General features: G+C 35.6%; 2 protein-coding genes and 1 long non-coding RNA gene across 4 annotated transcripts; all 3 read left to right on the top strand.

Moving 5' to 3' along the window:
* The first annotated feature begins 391 nt into the window (after positions 1 to 391).
* Positions 392 to 5,101, top strand: LOC103945569. 2 transcript variants are annotated; one of them, XM_009356156.2, is made up of 7 exons: positions 392 to 953; positions 1,123 to 1,445; positions 2,185 to 2,337; positions 3,029 to 3,121; positions 3,516 to 3,574; positions 4,305 to 4,398; positions 4,747 to 5,101. In XM_009356156.2, exons 1-7 carry the CDS (start codon positions 470 to 472, stop codon positions 4,957 to 4,959), a joined length of 1,419 nt encoding a protein of 472 aa, XP_009354431.2. In that variant the 5' UTR covers positions 392 to 469; the 3' UTR covers positions 4,960 to 5,101. The 2 variants fall into 2 exon arrangements, 1 of the variants encoding a protein (XP_009354431.2); XR_007253047.1 differs by lacking the exon at positions 4,747 to 5,101 and having other exon boundaries at positions 3,485 to 3,574; positions 4,305 to 4,346.
* A 2,594-nt stretch (positions 5,102 to 7,695) lies between these two features.
* Positions 7,696 to 8,650, top strand: LOC103945568. The gene is made up of 2 exons (XR_666982.2): positions 7,696 to 8,020; positions 8,184 to 8,650. It is a non-coding gene; the product is annotated as an uncharacterized LOC103945568 (long non-coding RNA).
* A 7,734-nt stretch (positions 8,651 to 16,384) lies between these two features.
* On the top strand, positions 16,385 to 19,113 carry LOC103945567 (pentatricopeptide repeat-containing protein At2g20710, mitochondrial-like). The gene is made up of 2 exons (XM_009356155.3): positions 16,385 to 16,744; positions 17,718 to 19,113. The coding sequence occupies exons 1-2, from the start codon at positions 16,454 to 16,456 to the stop codon at positions 18,942 to 18,944; spliced, it is 1,518 nt and encodes a 505-aa protein (XP_009354430.2). The 5' UTR covers positions 16,385 to 16,453; the 3' UTR covers positions 18,945 to 19,113.
* Positions 19,114 to 21,988: the final 2,875 nt, after the last annotated feature.

Here is a 21,988-nt window from a genome sequence, read left to right as displayed (position 1 = left end):
CTAATCGATGCCACATGAATTATAAAAACCCTTACATACTGTTTAGATAAATGAAATAAATTTGAAATTTGAATTAAAGTTATAATTTATAAATAAACATGCATTAATTTCTTTATTTGAATTCATAAATATAAAATTTTAGAATTTTCGCGTAGAAAAAAAATTTGAAATTTAAGACCTCCAATTCCCAAGTTTAAATTTCATGTAAATAGATGTCATTTCTCAATTTCTATGATTGAAAGTTCAAAAACAACAAATTCTGTATTCAATTTCATTGTAATTTTAAGTAATAAGAAAATTCATAAATTTTATAGTAAATTTCATTATTTCAATTTCTACCATTTTAAAATTTCTTAGTAATCTTAAATTTTTTCTAAGGTATTACAACTGGAAAACCAGAACCTTTGTCCCTTTGTCCTCCATGGCCACTTAACCATTCCAACCTCAGAAACTTGAGAAAATATCCTTCATGGCTTCCCTTCAACCTTCATTGTTCTCTTCCCTCAGCACCATCCCTTCAACCAAACCCACTCTCTTCCTCTCCATAAACCCTAACAAACCCCACTCTTCAAAACCATTCAAACTCTCCTTCTCCCTGAACCCACCCAACGCTGAATCTTCAAAACCCACCTCGCCAAATTCACCCGAAACGACGCCGGAAGCCGAGCCGGGTCCCGTTGACCCTGTCAAGCTCGCATTGGAGAACGCCAAGGCTTACAAGAAGTCGGTGCAGATGAACAAGAATTCGAAAATTGAGAAAAACCCTGCTGAGGATAGTGGTGGAATTGCTGGAAATGGTGGGACGGGTGCGGGTTCGGATTCGGATGGTGGGGAGAAAGAACTGCCTGCTTCGGTTAAGATTGCAATGGAGAAAGCTAAAGAGTATAAGAAGAGTAAAGGCGCTGTGGGTGGTGGTGACATTAATGCTGGGGAGAACAAAGGCACAATTTCAGGTAATCTTTTCAAATTCTAAGTTTTTCGCTTTTCTGTCATTTTTCTGAGCAATCCTCTGGAGTTTTCGAAGGCGGTACCAAGTATGAAATGCCATTGAAGGTTATACTGAAGAATGACATATGTAGTTTATAGTGTGGGGTAAAAATTAGTGTTTGAATTGTTTTTTAGGTTTGAAGGGAAGTGCTGGCGGAAATTCGGGGAAAGAGGTAGTGGAAAAGAAGGCGAAATTGTCAGTTTCAAGCATTGATTTTGTGGGACTCGGCTTTGCGGATAAGAAGGAGGGCAGAGGACTGCCCGCTGGGTTAGTTCCAATATCGGACTATATTCCAGAAGGGGGCTCTCCTGATGTCGAGTTTATAGCAGGGGACACTAGAAATTTCGATGCAGGGCCGCGGCAGACAGAGCAGACTCAAGGAGATAATCCAGACCTGTACAAGCCAAAAGTTTCTTCGTGGGGAGTATTTCCTAGACCGAACGACATTTCCAAAACGGTATATGACAGTTGATCTCAGAAATGGTGTTACACAAGTCTGCTTGATACATAGTTGGCATATGGCATTTCTTGTATGTATAGTTGTTTTTTGGGGCTTAATTTGGTCTCCACTGCCACATGCTGGGGGTGAGGGATGAGTATGTGTGGTCTATGTGCTTGTTGTTAGGTTTTTCGATTGTATGATTTTGGAAGATTTTTTTGTATTAATTTGAACCAAGCCAAATGGTTTCTTTCCGAAACTCTACATTTTTAAATGCTATCACCGTCAATGCATTCACTATGATAAACTTCTGCACAGTGAGATGTCCAATTATAGTGTAGTTTTCAAATTGGAAGTATTAGGGCATCTCAAACGGGAAAATGTAAATTTGAGATGCAAAAACCATATTTCCGGCAGATGAAAATGAAAGTTCTACTTCAATCGGTGAGATGTAAATTTGAGGTCCCATGCAATTTTCTCTCTTTGATTAGTGGGACCCATCACCAAAAGATGTAAAAAAGAATGTAAATTTATGTTTTTATTTACATCTTCTGTCGAAGATGGATAATTTACATTCCTCCATTGGAGAATTTTCCAGCAAAGAAAAGATCTGAAGTGTCCATTTCAAGGCATTTTGCATATCCCATTGGAGATGCTTTTACTGTAGTAGTGATACAGCTGCTGTTACTGTATTTCAGTGTTTGGGGGAACAGCTTGAGAATGTACTTTCTCTAATAGGGTTTTCTTCTCTGTTCAGTTTGGAGGTGGAAGAGTTATACGCCCAGGGCAAGTGCTGGAAACAGCTGAAGAAAAAGCAGCTAAAGAAGCACGCACAAGACAATTAGTAGCTGCTTACAAGAGTAAAATGGGGTTGAACATTGATCCAAAGCTAAGAGCTGAATGTGAGAAGGTTTGCTTCTATTGATATATTTCCTTTTCTACTTGTATATATTTCCATTTCTTCATAGCTTGACATCAATCCCTTGGGCATCTCCAGTGGTTTTAGAATTAAGTTAAAAGTCCCAGTCTAGTGATGATAGGTTTGGTGTTGTATGTAATGCCACTGGTCTAGAGCTGAACTAAACTAGATGTTGGAATTGTTCACGAGTCCAGTAAAACTATTTGTAAAGAATAAAAAATAAAGTGATAGCTCTCTAGTCTCTATAAAAGGAACATAGATACTGGGTTTCAGGTTCAAATACCTCCAGATTTCAATTGGTATTGACCGATGTAGGAATTGAAGGGATATATCTATCATTAAATTTCTGTGAAACAATAAATGATTAGTTGATTCCAAGCCTGTACATACATTCTTCTAATGATCTTAGGATTCCGTGATTTATGGACACCTTAGTAGTAGAATACATTAAGAATTTATGACTTATAGGTTTTCCGTTAGAAACAAAACAGACTCTTGGGCTAGTACAGCTGCAATACATCCCATTATTGACCACCCCAATCAGGCAAGGTCCCAGGTTGGTCCAAAATTGTTCATTTATGCCAAATATTGACATCTTGCTCTTCACAATCTTTAATTCATCTCATAGTAATGTATCCAATACTACATTGTCATTTCCTCAAATTAATAATTCTAAATGCAGGCGTTAAAGGATGGCAACTCATTGATGAATGTTGGAGAGCTTAAGGAAGCATTAATCTATTATCAGAAGGTTATGGATAAGTTACCATTCAAGGTAATGCTGCTGTAAATTATCTGAGCTGATTGCATTATAAAAAATAAATTAAAAAATTTGCTGCAAACATATTTGGACAATGAGTATTTTGTACCATGCATAAATGATACACTACTTGTGTTAAAAAAAACCACGTTCTTTATCATTAACAAACAACAATGATCCTAAATCTTCTATCCAAAATCGCTAACTTTTAGCCAGTGATGCTGTTAATAATCAAGGATAATAAATCAGTTTTCATCACTTCCATTAAACTTTGGCAGTATGCGTACACATTTTTATACCCACCCCACCCCCTTCTCCAATTTTCTCTTTCCTTTTGTTGTTTCTGGACAATGAATAACTGATTGTTCTTTATATCAGTGCATTTTTCATGCAAAAATTGTTTTCACAGAGTGAGCTTCATGGGTTGGCTGCTTTACAATGGTCCATTTGTCTGGACTCCCTCAGCAGGTATATTTCTTTATTTTGAGAAGTTGCTCTGTCCAATCACTCACGAGAGAGTTTACTACGCAATAAGTTGGTTTTCTTTCTATAAAAGTTGAAAATTTTGTATTTTCGGTCAGCTTTTATAAAGTTTCAAGGCATTTTTGGTATCGAAATCATAAGCTTGCATCTCAGTATGGAATTATTCTTGTGTCTTTGTCCGTGTTTCCATTTTTGGATGTTTAAATGCTCTATGAAGTATGATGATGTATCGTTTCTAGGTTTATTCAACTTGTTTGGGAGTAATAATTCTTCAAACGATAACAATTTGGTGTTTGTCACGAATTTACTTGCTTGATTTGGAAATTTGAAATTTCTTTGCTCTAGTAACCATGAATATTACTGCTGCCAAGGTTCTCAAATTAACAATGGTGAGAATTAAGCAGTTGTTTAGAAATGAATCAAAAGCATAAGAAGAAAAGAGAAATTAATAAAAGGAGAGCATCGTCAGATAGAGGTAAACGATGCAGCTATTTGGAGTGGGTACATGACTTCTTGACCGTTCATTACGAGCTTATTCTGTGTCGTATTATTGGTAAACAAGGCCTTCCTGTATAACATAGACCATGTTTTGGTTATAATTATTCATTTGGGTATGAACTTGGCACATCCTACGTAAAGATGGGGAGTTTCTGACTATTGTTAGCTTTTCATACCAAAATACCTAAGGGTTTTAAACAGTAGTTGTGGTTGGTAGGTCAAAGGAAGCTCAAGTTATGTACGAGAAGCTTCAGTCCCACCCAACTCCTAGAGTAAGTAAGAAGGCGAGGCAATTTGTGTTCAGCTTTCAGGTAACTATAATTTGATCTGTCATTCATCTAGCACCTATAATTACAAGACAAAGCTCCAAAGCGCTCTATTCTTCAAACTAAGCATTCAATCCTTAAAAAAAAAAAAGTTGAGCAACTATGACTTTGACACCTGATATGATACCTATATTGTAGGCATGCGTTTTCTGTACATGTTAGGGTTATTCCATGTCCTAAGATTCAAATGCCAGTTTGAAATAGTACCCTATATCTTATGGGGATTCTTACAAATAGTTTTTTCACATTTCAAAGTGACCATTTCGTGTGCATATTGCTGGATTGTTGCTTTCATTTCCATCATAAGTTATATGGAACTTGTTCATCTGCCAGGCCATGGAAATGTTGAGGCTTACGAAGAACTCACCTTTGAAGAACACTGGCTTCCAGAATTATTTTGAAGCTTTCATTGAAAACAAATCGGACTACGTGCTAAAAGAGGATGAAGTCGAAGTAGGTACACTGAATCAAACTCTACCATATATCATTTTTCTTGTTTCTCCCATCCTTTTGGTGCTACTCATTGCTATACAAAACAGAATATAAAGTAGGTTACCATATACAGTCTTATTACTAGCGGGACAAAATCAACAACTTGTCATTGTAATTGTATATATCTAAAGATATTATTTGGCATTACAGTTACTGAGCAGTATATTCCATAAATGTCAGCTTCGTATTTAGCTTATGACCCATTGCTTTTATTTGTGAAATGCGACTTTGTAGCTCAAGTGAGTATGAATATTTGTTCGTGTACTTGACGTACTTTGTACATTCCGTCTTCCCTCCTTATCAATAATATGAAAGCTTAAAATACCGGCTACTTGTTATGGTCTCTGCATTTAGCTTCGTGCATTTACATGCATTGCGCATCTCAACCTTTTAATAGTTAAGTTAACTCCAAGTTAACAGCCGCTCCTCCCCGACAGCACCTATCACCCAATCAACCCCACCTTCTACTTGTTAATAGTTTACCTACTTTGATAAGGTAGGGCTCGTTCAAGTTAAATTTACAGTAGAATTTTCGCTCACTGAATTGCAGATTATTTCAGACTGCAGAGATGCAATATTTTTATGCAGATGGTGAATCAGCTTAGCTGGTTTTACGGCTGACAAGCTTTTTCTTCTGTTTTTAATTATTTTTAATTGATATAGACTTAATGGCGTTAAATCGGAATTAACTATTAAGTTTGACGTGTCATGTTTTAAGTATTTAGATTATTAAAATAATTGAATTTTAGCGAAATGTGTATAAATGCATAAAAGCTAAATGTAGGGACTCGAGATTCGCAAGACATGTAGGTCGATTTCTTGCATCTCCATTCAACCCTAATCTTTGATTATGGCATAATTCTACCTCGAAACGAATAATGACATGTCTTAGCTGTATATATAGTAACATGTAAAGCTCTACCGACAAAACCAATTGTTCTTATTTTGTTCTTGTCCAAATAATTCAATAAGTGGTATCATGATTTTGGGAAATTCTACAATATTATGTTGTATTTAATGCAACATAATATAAATGAGAGAAATTTAAAAAAACTAATATTATACCATTATCACCTTCATCTACTCCAGTAATCCGGTTGAGGAGGTCACAAGAATGTTTGATTTCATTATGGTACTATTCCTCCTCATTTACAATTATTCATTTTTTTTTAGCAGATAATAATATCTACGTTAAGGGGGGGCCTTAGTGAGGGGTGGACTTGACCTCACAATAACTAACAATAATGTGGTTCAAATTTACATTTGGCAAGAACCGAATTTAAGACTTCTCACTTACAAGTGAAGAGGAATACCACTAGACCGTAGTACCAAGTAGCAACAATGATTCATATTTAATTTACTAAAAAAGATAGGAGGGACTACATGCTGAAAAAACTATATATTGTCAAGATGACTACAAATAGAACAAGTCACTTAAGTATAAACTACATATTCTTTTGGAAAATGATTTTCGCACATCATTTTTTTTCTATACATCTTTTTATTTCCCTAGCATTTAGATTGAATAAACTAAAAGAGAAAATAGTGCGCAGATCATTTTTTAAAGGAAACAACATATTTCATTTATTAAAGTGGCAAAGTATATTACAATCAGATGGAATATATGGCCAAGAATCTGAAATGTGAAGATAATGGGAGATCATGTGAGAGAAAAAAAAAAGCTCTCTAAACAATTAATTGTGGTATATGAAAAATGCCATGCTTTTTATTTGGACACTGTAAAGGACATCGGGGCTTCAAATCACCTCGTGATCCAAGACCACTTATGTATCCGCTTCAACATTGGATCCAACAAACTCAAATAACGAGAGATTTTTCAGTGTAACTGGTACACGGGATGGTACATCACGTGTCACTATACAAATGATGAGATATATGTGCTAAAAAATTAATAAAAAATAAAATTTCCCACCACTTTTATTAAAATATGTGATGTGCTACTTGTGTTCTCGTCACAATGAAAAATTTCTCCTCAAATAACGTACCTACGTGGCTGCATTACTTTGACGTGGAGGGTGTTGGAATTTATTAGTTTATTTAGGAAATTAATTAGAGATTCCAATTGATTTTGTACTAGGGTTTCTTTTTTATATTTTACGCATTAGGGTTTTTCAGGTTTATGTCAACTATAACTTGCAATATAGTTTGGTAATTAAGTTACTCATGCAATTCTTAGTTTGTAACCGTTTTGGCATTTTTGTTTGTTTGATTTCCAGTTAAAAATATTCGGTATCATGATTTGTTTGATCGTCTATTTTGGTACTTTAATTTTCAACTGAAATACTACATCAACCACACAACGACCAAAACTCACCTGTCCCATATAAGAGACTAGAAGATTATAAAAATTCATATGAAGCGAGGTGTAAAAACACAATCAACTCACAAAGTATTATACTTTCTCAATAAAAATACACGTATTGTATTTCGTCATCGTACCATTGTAATCAACTATATTACTAAAGAAACTGTAAAAGAAACCATATTTTTAGGCCAAATCGTGATCGTTGTATTTTATGTGAGAATAAACAATTTTCACTCCCTACTTTAGGTTTACAAAATTCTTAACTGCCCTGTACAAATCCCCATTTACGATACACTGTCGTCTAAATGTCTATCATATCCAAGTCAGCAAGGATAAGGATGACCTCATAGCCAATCATTTTGCCTTAGAGACGTGGAGATGACAAACCAGAGGGTGCCATGTGGCACAGAGTTGTTGGCTCTGTGCACGGCTGGGTAATTTCAGTCTAACCTAGACACAAGCACTATAAATAACACTGATATTGCTGCCGTCAAGGCTCAGAGTGCGCCGTACCTCGTATAGAGCAGTAGGGTTTCTTTTTATTTTTTGATCATCCTTGTTCTCAAATGTTTAGAACAGATGGTGGGTATTCCAAGTACCCTTCAGTTCCTGGAAAAGAAGAAAGTCAAATGCAAACCCTAATTTCCCTTTCAGATCACGACGCTTGACGTTGAATCGAATCCATGATTTACCAGAAAGAGATCCCTTGTGTTTGTACTCGTCGAGAATGATATTGCAACTATTCATTCTGCGTGCATCAAGGAGACCGTGATTCCAAAGTTTGATCATGTAAGTTCTAATTCAGATGCTGTTGTTTCCATTTTGCTTTTGGGAGTATTAGGGTATTAACTAGTATAGGAATTCATATGGAGGAATCAAAATATGTCAGATTTTTGGTTATGTGATTTGTAACATGATCCCTAATATAGATAACTTATATAAACTGATGCAGGCAGTGAATGGTTTGATGAGGGGAGGAGGGACCTCGAGTTCAAGCGAGGATCTGCATGTGTTTGAAGGAGGAGTGGTGGGGCTGCTACCATTTACGCCTTCGAAGAGGCCGTAGCGGAGGAAGTTTACGGTGGAGCAGAAAGAGAGGATGAGGGTGGAGGATTCAGAAGCTGGCTGAGAAAAAAGTGGAGTGATTTGGGCGGAGGTTTGGAATTAAGAAGCAGGAGCTTGGCTAGGGTTTGGATGCACAACAAGAGGTGATATTTGCGAATGTGGAGGGAGAAGGAGCTGATCAAGATTAAGGGTAGTGACAAAGAGTTAAGAGGGTTAATTAAGTGAGATTTGTAAAAGTTCATAATGTGTAATACCCTTTTAATTATGAATAGTTTGAAATTATCGAATCAATGATTTACCAAATGGTTGTAACTTTTCAATTATGTAATAATATATCAGTTTTTTATTTGGAACTAGCATATGTGCACACACAAAATATGTGTGAATGTTTTTAAAATGGGAGGAGAGAGAAAAAAGTGAGAGAGAATGGGAGTGAGGAGAGAAGGGAGGGAACGTTATTTTTTATTTTTAATTAGAGATTTGTTAAAATCACATGTAAATGAGGTTTTAAAAAACAACAAAATTTTAGTTGTGTGAAATTACATTATTGTTCATATTTCTTATTTATATTCAGTTTTAATTGAAGGATTAGAATGATAGTTTTATGGAATTTGGTTGATAATGAAGGCTCTATTAATATGTACTTTAGATAATTAGAGTTAACCATTCCATTTTCTCGCATTTGTAGCTTTCCTGCTTTTGATTTTATATATTTTTTGTTTTAAGTACTCTGACTTGTTTTCAGGTCAGTAGTTATTTATCGCCAATCATATTACATGTTAGTCTTTTATTTTTTTTTTCTCACTAGATTTTGGTTATTAATTATTTTTTTTAATGCTATATATTTTGTGTATCTCGTCCTCCCTATATATAAGGAATTCCACTAAGTTTTGTCCAAAAATATACTATTAGTAAGTTTTCAATTGATAAATTCACAAAATTATACTTTTATTTTTTCGCTTATTTTTATAGTTTTGTAATTTTATGGACATGCTTTGAGGTACTTTTGCCTGTATAGTTAGTTATTTGGTTATATGTATGGTACGTTTAGTTTTGCATAACATGAATGCATTTGGATGGTATGTTTATGGTACATTTGAGTTTTAAACATACTACAAAATTGATACGTTTATGATACATTTGAGTTTTGATTCATGACATTTAATTGTGTTGAAGGGATTATTTTTATTACTGTATCAAAACAAAAATAAAGTCGCCCTTAATTGAAACTTATCTATTTTTTTTTTTCTTTCTTGACATGCCGTTTACGGCAGGAAAAGATTAAATATGAATTTCACAAAATTAATTTCCTAGATATTATAGGAAATTAGTTGTAGCTGGACGAAAATGGTTGTATTAAAATTAATGGCATTTGGTGTAATTTCATATCCAAAAAAGGTTTAGTAAAATCTATTTGGTGCCACATTGATAGGAAGCATTTTAATCAAAATTCTAAAACACATAAATGTTTAGATTTACCTTTTTTTTTTTTTTGGAATTTGTTACATCCTAAATTAGAATTTTGGAGAGGGGGAGATTATGTGATTTCTAGTTTTCGTTCTACAATACCAAGGAACTATTGAGAATAAATCTCACATTGGAAACTTAAATACTTTTTACTTGTTATATATTAGTCTCTACATTTAGCTTTTGTGCATTTATGACATGCATTTCATTACATCTCAACCTTTATAATAATCACTTGCGTAGCCACACCAAAGGCTACGGTGGGCTATAGCCCAGGGAGGGTTTGTGGCAATATGTATATATATTTTAGTGTATTGTCTAATATAATAGACAAAAAGAAGTGCAAGAAGAATTATTTTTAATGAAACTAGCCCAGTGAGTATTTAGCACAACTAAAAATATAAAAATTACCATGGAAATTGTGATGTCATTCTGTTCAAGATTCAATTTACTTATATTAGTTTCAATCAATTTTTATTAAGATTGCCTTTACTTCTACTTTGTTTTATTTTTTAAAGTTTTCTATCTTCTTCTTGTGTTTTCATCTAAATATATGGGATATTTGATACAATACGTATGTAGCAAAAAAAATAAAATAAAATAAAAATGATTTTAGGATTTTTTTTTTTTTTTAGCTAGACAACCCATAAAAAAGAACATTTGATTTTAGGATATCTTACAACTCAAAACATGACACATCAAATTTAATATTAACTCCAAGTTAACATCCTCAAGTCTGAATAAATTTTAAAAAACTAAAAACCAAACAATAAACAAAAAGTCCAACTTATGAACGCCTCGATGCCAGACTTTTTTGGCTGATAAGTTTTTGATTTTCTGTTTTGATTATTTTTAAATTTATAAACTTAATGTCATTAGACCGGAGTTAACTATTAAGTTTGACTTGTCCTGTTTTAAGTCGTTAGATTATAAAAATGATTGAATTTAATGCAACATAATACGGACGAGTCAGATTTAAATAACCTAATCTTATACCGTTATCACTTTCATCTGCTTAGTAATTTGGTTGAGGAGGGTCACAAGAATGTGTGATTTCATCATAGTACTATCCCTCCTCATTAACAGTTATTCATATTTAATTTACTAAAAAGGATAGGAGAGACTACATAATGAAAAAAAATAGGGTAAATTACATTTTTATATCTCAGGTTTGGAGTCTATTTCAATTTCTTACAACATCTTCAAAACATTTTACTTTCATACCTTAAGTACTATTTTATTTCAAAATAATATCTCCGTTACATTTTCCATCCATTAATCCGTTAAGTCCTGACGTAGCTACCACATATATGCCACGTGGTTGCCAAATGTTTGCCATATGGCAAAAAAAAAAATTTTTTTTTTTTTTAAAAGAAAAAGACCTGAATCTTCTAAAAAAAAAAAAAAAAAAACCAAAACCAAAAACAAAAGCTAAACCCGCAACCCCCATCCCTCCCTACCACCCCCCCCCCCAACCCAACCTGCAACCCAGAAGAAGAAGAAGATAGGAAAAAAAAAACCCATCTTTCATCTTCCTCCCCTCCCATCTTCCCCAAACCCACCGTGCACCCACCCTCCACTTCCTCCTCCACACCCACTACCTGCAACCTAGAAAAAAAAAAAAAACAAAAAACCCAGAAAAGAAAAGAAAAAAAAACCCTTCATTTCCATACAAATCAGATCCCGTCTTCCCCAATGAGTGTGGATTTAAGGAGTGGGGTGTGTAGAGGAGGGAAAATGGTGCGTGCGAGGGTGGGTGCAGAGGGTGGGTGCGCTGGTTTTTTTTTCTTTTTCTTCTTTCTGGGTTGCAGGTTGGGCTCAGGTTGGAAGGGGGAAGATGGGAAGATGGGTGCGCGGAGGAGATGGAGGATGGGTGCGAATGACGGATGGAAGATGATGAGGCCCCGGGGGGGGGGGGGAGGTTTGACGGGATTTGGGGAGGAGGGTATGCGGGATCTGGGTTTTCTATTTGCTTATTCTTTTTTTTTTTTTTGGTTGAAGGTTTACGTATGGGGGAGGGGGTGGGGTGGATCTAGTTTTCTAACCTTTTTTTTTTTTTTTTTTTTGGGTTGAAGATTCAGTTTTTTTTTAAAAAAATTTTAAAAATTATTTTTTTTGCCACGTGGCAGACATTTGGCAGCCACGTGGCATATATGTGGCAGCCATGTCAGCACTTAACAGATCAATGGATGGAAATGTAACGAAGGTATCATTTTGAAATAAAATAGTACTTAAGGTATGAAAGTGAAATGTTTTGCAGATGTTGTAGGGAATTGAAATAAGCCCCAAACCTCAGGTATGAAAATGTAATTTACCCAAAAAAATATATATTGTCAAGACGACTACAAATAAAACAAGTCACTTAATGAAAATTACATATTTTTCAAGAAAATGATCTTGCACATCATTTTATTTCTATACACCTTTCTTTTTTTTTTCGTCTGGCAGATGCAGAGAACCCAGAAACAAAGCTCAAATATGAACAAAGCCCGACAACTAAAATAGCAACCAAGACCAATCAAAATCAATTTTTCTAATCTCAAACAGCATAACACACGAACGAAATCAAAAATCAAGAGGCACAAAAAATCAATAAATAATTAATTGAACAAAATTCGTAGAAAGAAACTCTAGGAAACTAAAAGGCACAATTGTATGAACATGCTTTGCTTGTATAGTTATTTGGTTCTATGGTACGTTTAGTTTTGTATAACATGAGTACGTTTGGGTTTAAGTAGTATATACATTTTGATATGTTTATGGTACATTTGAATTTTAAACGTCCTACAAAATTGAAACGTTTATGATACTTGAGTTTTAATTCATGGCATTTTTTAATTGTGTAATTGCGTTGAAAGGATTAATTTTTTGGACTGTATCAAAACAAAAATTAAGTTGCCTTTGATAGAGTATCTATTATTATATATATATTTTTTGACATGCCGTTTATTGAAGGAAAATATTAATTATGCATTTCACAAAATTAATTTCCTAGATATTATAGGAAATTAGTTGTAGCTGGACAAATATGGGTGTGTATAAAAAATTAGTGGCATTTGGTGTAATTTCATATCCAAAACAGGAAATGTTCGACGCCATAATAATAGGCAGCATTTTAATCGGATTTTACAATAATAACAAAACATTTTCCTACTAAGTGGAGTCGACTATTTTAATTAGATTCTTAAATGCATAATGTTTAATCTAAGAAACAAATAGGACTAATCTACTTTTGTTTGTTGTTCAAAAAAAAAAAAAATTCTACTTTTGTTTGAATTTGTTACATCCTAAATTAGAATTAATGGAGAGGGGGAGATTGTCACATCCCAGCCCATGGCGGATCACTTTCCGAGCCCGCTCCACCACCGTAGCACGATATTATCCGCTTTGGGCTTACCATTCCCTCACGGTTTTGTTTATGGGAACTCACGAGCAACTTCCTAGTGGGTCACCCATCATGGGATTGCTCTCCTTCTCGCTTAACTTCGGAGTTCTTACGGACCCCGAAGCCAGTGAGCTCCCAAAAGGCCTCGTGCTAGGTAAGGATGAGAATATACATATAAGGATCACTTCCTTGGCGATGTGGGATGTCGCAATCCACCCCCCTTAGGGGCCCGATGTCCTCGTCGGCACACACGCGACCAGGGTTAGGCTCTGATACCAAATTGTCACATCCCGGCCTGGGGCGGATCACTTCTCGGGTCCACTCCACCACCGTAGCACGATATTGTCCGCTTTGGGCTTACCATTCCCTCATGGTTTTGTTTTTGGGAACTCACGAGCAACTTCCTAGTGGGTCACCCATCATGGGATTGCTCTAGCCCTCTTCTCGCTTAACTTCGAAGTTCCTACAGAACCCGAAGCCAATGAGCTTCCAAAAGGCCTCGTGCTAGGTAGGGATGAGAATATACATATAAGGATCACTCCCTTGGCGATGTGGGATGTCACAGAGATTCTATGATTCCTAGCTTTTCGTTCTACAAACTAAGGACTTTGTACACTATTGCTTGAGTATTGTTCCTTAATTCCCATCTCAAATGAATTTCACATTGATGAGAAGATAGATCTTGTATATGCTTATAAGTATTTGTATACTCGCGCATATAGTCAATTGGTTTTATAGTGGAAATTCAACTTTCTTCATAATATCATAATATGTTGTTCCATGTATAAAGCCAAAGGTCACATGTGTTATACATCACTTGAGTTATGTTGTCTATGTGTTAGACTTGAAATTTTGTTACATATAAGAGAGCGTGTTGATAATAAATCCCACATGATGAGAGAAGGGACCTTACATATTATTAAATGTAATTGAATTGCTCCTTATATTTAAGATTTTGATGGAACCCCAACTTCTTTGAGAATCCACCATTGAAGAACACTGGTTTCTAGAATTATTGTGAAGCCTTCAGTCTAACAAATCTGAGTACGTGCTAACTGTTGAGGGTGAAAATTTGGCAATAGCAGCCCACATGCAATAAGCATATCATTTGATTGACCTCTTCAATCTGATCAGTGTGTAGTTAAAGGAAAAGTTTCAAATTGCTTGTGTTAACTATATCATATAACAGTCCTTTTATTAACTTACATGACAGAATAAAGTAAAAAGTGGAATACGGAGGAATAGAGTTTAAGGGCGCGTTTATTAATCCATAATCAAATTGAGAGGAATTAAATTGAGGAGGAATTGAAATGAGGTCGAATCATAATTAGATTCATGTTGAAGTTGTTTACTAAAACTGTCTGGAATTGGAGTATAAATGATGTTGAGTCCATATAACTTGTTTACTAATTCACTTCAATCGGAATGAAAATTAGGTTGATTACTAAAATATCCTTAGTTTATAATAGACAAATTTTAATATTTTTAAACAATTTCACACTAGTATATGTGTTTTAAAGAGTTAAAACTCAACAAAAAATTATGGAACCTCCACGGTTCCATTAGAACCCTCTAAACTCTCCCTCTGCATCCTCCTAAATTTGTTTCTCCGATCATCCCCAAACACCAACTCTTGCTACTCTTGACACGTCAACCTCCCTCTACACATCTCTCTCTCTCTGTCTATGTCTCTCTCTCTCTCTCTCTCTCTCTCTCTCTCTCTCTCTCTCTCTCCATTCGGGTTTGGATCTGGGTCTGTTGGGTAGAATTTTTGGGGTGTGTTGGTGATGGGTATTGGCACTTTGGCAGTATGGGAGGTGCTGCGATGGTATGTGTTGGTTCATGGGTGGGCATGGGTGTGCTTTGGGTGGTTGACTCGCGGAAGACAGATGGAAGAGATTGAATCTGAAAGGGTAGTTTCGATCGAAAATTTTGATTCCGAATGTTGGCTTTCATCCGAAATTCAAATACCACATCCAAGTCGGTAATTCAATTCTGGGAATATCAGGAGTTTGATTCCTGATATTGGGTGGAGCCCACTAATATTTTGCATTCCCAAAATTTGGTAACCGAAATCACCCATGGAAGAAATCGATTCCCTTTCTTTTACCTCCATTCCGGATGCGTAAACACGCCATAAGATTACAAAAAATTTTCAAAATAACGAAAAAAAAAAATTAAACATTGAGATTTAATTTTTATAATTTGTGAATTTTCTTGTTTGATTAACATAATAGAGTTATTAATCTATAAATAAGAGATAGTATTTAGGAAATGTTCTAATAGTGATGGTAGAGACAATAGTGATGTTGGTGAGTGGTGGCGGCAACGACGGTGACGGTGACAACAATGGTGGTAGTGGCGACGATGGCAATGGATGGTGACAACGACAACGGCGGAGGTGACAACGACAACGGCGGAGGTGACAACGGTATGTGATGGTTGCATTAGCCGTGATGGTGATGAGGATGGTGGAGGCGGTGGTACCATTCATGGTTGAGTTTTTTGGTATTTGTTAGTTTAAACTCTCATTTAAATTTAGAAATGATAACTATTTACATAGAATTTAAATTTGTGAATGAAAGGTTTCTAATTCTAATTTTTTTTCCACTCGAAAATTCTAGATTTCTATGTTTATGAATCCAAAGAAAGGACTTGTTGCATGTCAATTTAGAAATGATAATTATTTGCATAGAATTTGAACTTGTGAACGAAAGGTTTCAAAATTCCAATTTTTCTAGATTTCTATGTTTATGAATAAAAAAAATGATTTGTTGCATGTCAATTTAGAAATGATAATTATTTTCATAGACTTTAAACTTGTGAATGGAAGGTTTCAAATTCCAATTTTTGTCCACTCGAAAATTCTAGATTTTTATGTTTATGAATAAAAAAAAAGGACTTGTTGCATTTGCATGTTAATTTATAAATTAACAAAGAATTTAAACTTGCGAATGGAAGGTTTCGAATTCCATTTTTTTTCCACTCGAAAATTCTAGATTTTTATGTTTATGATTTCAAAAAATGAACTTGATGCATGTTAATTTATAAATTGAACTTTATCCAAATTTCAAGTTTACGTTCCTCATCGAAACATAATGTAATAGAATTTTTATAAAATCCTAACGAAAATACCACGTTAACAAGCGTTAATATAAGTAAAGAATTATATCAATTTCAGCAGCTTTGTGGGAAAATACCTCCTCATTGTTTAAGTCGAAACGCGTCGTTTCAAGCTACGGCGAATCATCATATTTCAGTCGCTTAAGCCCCAGGTTAAACCCTTCCTGTCTCCCCCGCTCCGAATGAAGCATTCTCGGTTGAGCTCGCTGTTCAATTTCTCATCTCGTTTCGGTTTCCGAAACGCACCGGGCGTTTCGCTCTACTCGACGACGACGTATCGCCCTCACAGAGAGCCCTCGAGAGGCACACTCAACGAGCTCTACCGTCGGATTTCCCGCGCCGGAGATCATACAGCCCCCATTTCCCCGATTCTCGACCAGTGGATCGAAGAAGGCCGAACCGCACCCAAAGATGCATTCGTCACCATCATCAAGGAGCTCAGGCAGTACAAGCAATACAAGCATGCTCTCGAGGTACTATGTTCTGTTTGGTTCTCTGGAAAATGTGGAAATGAAATTAATTTAGGGTTTCTTATTCCGTAATTTTGTTTTTTTTTTGTTTTTACTCAATATGCTGAGATTATGTTGAAATCAGTGAAATTGAATGTCAATGGCTTGAAATTATGCTAATTGAGTAGCTTAATTGTGTTCCTATCAGCATTTGAATGCATATCGAGCTTCATTGCTTCATTTTTGTGTGTTTATATTATATTTATGTGTGTGTGTGTGTGTGTGTGTGTGTGTAGATATATGTAGGAGAAGCTTTATAAGAGGATCCCGCTCCATGGAGCGGAATAGGATAGTGCCCTCGTAATGAACGTGTCATGACCATGTATGACTGTTAATAGTTTCGTGTTTTTGCCCCCACAATATAGGGGTGCTATATGGACAATACATAGTTATGAAACAGTCAATACGAGGGCACTGTCATATCTCTCTTCAACAGTTGCATCTCCTTAAGAAGGGGCTCCGATATTCAGTCTTTCTACGGTGCAATTAAATATCAACAACATACCGACAATTTTAAGTTTGCAGTATTGACAATTTCAATAATATCGACGGCATGTCTGCATTTAAAGAAAATGCAGTTAACTGCAACGTAAAAAAATTCTGTGTGTGTGCACGTTTGTATTGGAGTCATAGCTTCTGAACTGAATAAATGGGAGTGCTTTAACAGTAGTTTAGATGCCAATTGTGATAACGATGCTTTAATAGTCAAATAAGTCACCCAAGTAGCAAATCTTTCATCTGTTGCATCTACTTGATATTTGGATTTCTGGAGAAAGATTGTCTAGCCTTGTGAGTTAGCATCAACCCATCTTCTTAATATTAGTTTAGATCCCAATTCTCATAACAATGCTTTAATATTCAAAATAAGTGTCTAGTCTAGTGAGTTAGCAAGTATCAACCCATCTTCGGAAATTTGATCTCGTTTATTTATTCTCAGATATCAATGTGGTTGTCTGACAAAAGGTACTTTGAGCTTACAATTGCTGATGTTGCCATCCGGCTCGATTTGATTGCAAAAGTTCACGGAATAGAACAAGCTGAGGATTACTTTAACAACATTCCAAAAAATTTGAAAGTTCTCGAGGTTTACTGTGCTCTCCTGAACAGCTATGCCCGTGCAAAACTTGTGGAAAAGGCCGAGGACATTATGCAGAAGATGAGGGAATTGGGGTTTGCTAGGACATCGTTGTCCTACAACAATTTGCTCAATTTGTATTATCAGACTGGAAACATTGACAAATTCAATGTTCTAATGAGTGAAATGAAAGAGAAGGGCATTGTTCATGACAAGTTCACATATTGTATCCACATCTCTGCATATGCAGCTGCTTCTGATCTTGAGGGAATTGACAAGGTTATGGCAGAGTGGGAATCCGATCCTGAGGTTTGTATGGATTGGGATAGTTATTCCAACGCAGCAATTTCTTATAAGAAAGCAGGAAATGTGGAAAAGGCTTTGGCAATGCTAGAGAGGTCTGAGAAACTATTGTCAAGTTCTAAAAGAAAGAGGGGAGCATATGAGTACCTTATGACACAATATGCAGCACTAGGGCAGAAAGATAGGGTTATGAGACTCTGGGAACTATACAAGAAGCACATGAAAATATACAATAGGGGTTATATAAGTATAATGACCTCTGTGTTGAAGATTGGCGATATTGAAAGTGCCGAGAAGATCTATGACGAATGGGAATCCAGCAATTTATCTTTCGACATTTGTATCCCAAATTTCTTGATTGGTGCTTATAGCAGAAAGGGCCTAGTTGACAAGGCTCTAGTTGACAAGGCCGAATCCATTGTTAACAGGGTAATACAAAGGGGAGAGAAACCGGATGCAAGGTCTTGGTATTATTTGGCAAGGGGATATCTTGATCATGATCAAATTGAGAAGACAGTTGAGTTGACGAGGAAAGCACTTTCAGTTGAGGGGTCACGGTGGACACCAGATGGGCATGTTGTCGCCGCCTGTATGGAATATATGAAACAGAAAGCTGATGTGAAAGGAGCTGAAGAATTTATAAGACTACTCGGGGAGAAGTGCAGTTTCCCCATAAGTATTCAGGAGAAATTGTTAGATTACATTAATAATGAGGATTCAGTCACTGTAGAAATGGGTGACCTGGAATGGGATCGTCGGAGTGGAGTTCTGAAAGAAGCTGATTGAGGTTCCAACTAACCGAATCTGTCAGGAACTTATTTCGAAAAACTCCCGAAATTGTGGGTAGCAAATGCAAGTCAACTTCAGGGAGTTATAAAGATTCTCTACCGATTTAAGGTATTACTTTTGTTTCTGAACATTAAGTTTGCTGCAATTTGAATGAACTTTTTCTTCATTCCTGAATTGTTTGTCCTTTTAAGACGGTTGCCAATTTTTATCGTCTGCATTGGTTTTAGAAAGTAGGAACTATCAGCGAGGAACTTGTAGCTCAAATGGGTAAGAGTGTTTACGAGGTCGAGGGTTTTTGTTCGACCTCTCTAATATATCTTAGTTTACAAAATAAAGTAGAGCTACTTATGAAAGATTTGATGAGCTGATAAGGATTAAAAAGCAGACAACTCAAACCCAATTCATATTGAAAATGGACTGCCGATGAAGACTTTATTTTTATCTGAGAAAGTGCTGTTAGACACTGCAGAGAGGGTATTAGTGTAAGGCCAACTGCTTAATTGACTTCTACAACTATCGATCCCGATCTAACAAAGTAATTGAGTTCAAACAACATAATGTTCCTTGGCGGGCAAAATCTGTTCCCTAACACTCAAAAACTAAAATTTTAATTTATATTAAATTCTCGCCACATTTTATCCTTTGTTGGTATGATTTGTTTTTTTCAACAAAAACTAAATAAATTTTTAGTTTGCGTTAATACACGTAGCATGAGTAACATGAAAATGTTAAATGAGCCTTTCAAAGGTTTTTTTTTTTTTTTTTTTTTTGGAGAGTGGGGTGGGGGTGTGTGTGTATTTTGGAGTGGGCCCAAAACGTCGGGGTGATATTTTGGAGGTGGGAATTTTGGGATTTTAGGTTTGGGAGTGGGAATTTGGGATTGCTACCCACCCCGATTGCAGGTGGGCCGGGGGACCCACGTGAGACCAGGAACAGCAGGGCAGCCTATGTGGAGACAATTCCATGCGGGGCGGCACCAGTCAACTGACTTGTTTTTTTTTGGGGGAGGGGGAGGGGATGGGGATGGGGATGGGGATGGGGGGTGGGGGGTGGTGCCGCCCCGAGGGGGGGGATTGACTGCAAACGAGTGTACTAGCAACACGGTTTCTAATGCCTAGATTGGCATGTCGTTGACATCTAATGATTGTTGCACCTCCTGGATTTTGATCTAGTGTGGTGCGTCTAGTTGCATCATTTTTAAATTCAATGATTCAAATTCGATTTAATCTACTTTAACGGTAATATAAAATATTCAACGGCTCAAATTTAAATCCAACAGTCAAAATAATAATATTAATTAATTCAAATTAGATCCGACACCAAACCTTTATAAATAAACATCCATTTGTTCACAAATCCATAAAAAAAAATTCATTTTTCTCACCAAGTTTTTTTTGTTTGTTCGGAATTTGAATTTTATACACCAAAATGTTCGTAAAAATAAAACAAGATAGATTATGCAAAATCTAATTCCAAAATTATTAGCAAAAATAAAATCAATGAGACATAAAAAAGTTTAACAAATTATAAAGTTGGCAGTGGAAATTCTAGGTCCTTTCCTGTTGGAGAAAAAAATTGCCTAACCTCATTCGTATAGTGAATAGACAAAAATATGGGGTTAAATTCTGAAATTGTAGCGCATTGAGTTGGAAATAGCCTTATATACTCTTGATTCTTAAAAATTTTAAAAAAAAAAAATCCTATTTTTATAAACTAATTACTTAAGATTGCAGAAATGAATAATAATTTTTCCCTTTGCTTCCTATTCACGGCACCTTTCCTAATCCTTATGGTGTAAATACTAAATAGCCTTGTTCCATCACAAAAATTGACCTTTTATTCACAATTAAGCAGATAAAGTCATCAAACAGGAAAAGACACATTCATGGGCTTCTTAAACATCAATTTTAATCTAATTAGAGAAATGGTCCATCAACTTTAATCTAATTGGAACAATAATCCTTCAACTTTAACTCAATTAAAGCAAGGTCCCTCAACCATAACCATTTTGTCAGAAGTTTTAACAAGATTGACGAAAATGACAAGATTTTTAGTCAACAGACCAAATCTCCAATTAGGAGAGTTGAAGGGTTATTATTACAATTTTCTCTATTCATTATGTACTCATTATTTCTTAAAACAATTTTTCAAAAAAAAAACAAAATCCTATTTTTATAAACTAATTACTTAAAATTGCAAAAATAAAATGGGCACAAAATAGTTTTGGCCTTTGCTTTCTATTGACGGCACCTTTCGCAAAGTGACCTTTTATTCACAATTCGGCAGATAAAAATCGTAAAAGAAAAAGAAAAAGAAGAAAACACATTCATGGGCTTCTGAAAAATCAACATAAATTATCAACTGCCCACTCAAGTGGGCCCATCCCACATTCTGTACGTCACAACGTTGGGAGTTCAGACGGAGGAGGAGCGTCTGTTTTGTAAACGGGCATTTTACGTCATACTAGTGGGGCCCACTACCGCCGACAGTGGCTCTTATCTTTTCGCAAAGCGGCCGTCCAACCACCCGTTTTCTGCATTTCAAGTCAACAGTGTCCGACCAAAACCAAAATACAAGAAAATTATGCTCCGAGTGAAATTTCCGTGATACCCTTCTCCACCTTTCATTTTTATCTACTCCTTTGGTATTCTCTTCGTTTAATACAAGTGATGTAACTAGTTTAATTTGTAATAAGGAGAAAAGAGGAAGGTTTGGACCTGAAACGTACTGAGTTAAAAAAAAAAGTCTTAATCGTCAAGGTAATCTACCATTTAGTTTCAAGTTAAACAAATATTTTTCAAATATCTAACTATTTGTATTATAACACTTGGGGTTGAACCGTGTTTCCAGCATACTGAAAAATTTATCATTTGGTAGGTGGCTCTTCTACCTCGTTAAAATCGGAATGGTGCAATAAATATTCGATCCTACTGACCATCTAGCCAACTAATTGAAAAGATAGTTGCTCACCCGTCACGCCCATGCAATACGTGAAAGAGAAAGTAGGTATATAGCATGTCTAGTGTCACAAACGTTCTCTT

Source organism: the organism of the source record quoted next, unplaced genomic scaffold (assembly GCF_019419815.1).
Source record: "Pyrus x bretschneideri cultivar Hongxiangsu unplaced genomic scaffold, Pyrus_bretschneideri_v1 Contig52, whole genome shotgun sequence".
Taxonomy (NCBI): domain Eukaryota; kingdom Viridiplantae; phylum Streptophyta; class Magnoliopsida; order Rosales; family Rosaceae; genus Pyrus; species Pyrus x bretschneideri.
The sequence above is the reverse complement of the archived record's forward strand: the minus strand, read 5'-3'. Positions and strand labels throughout refer to the sequence as shown.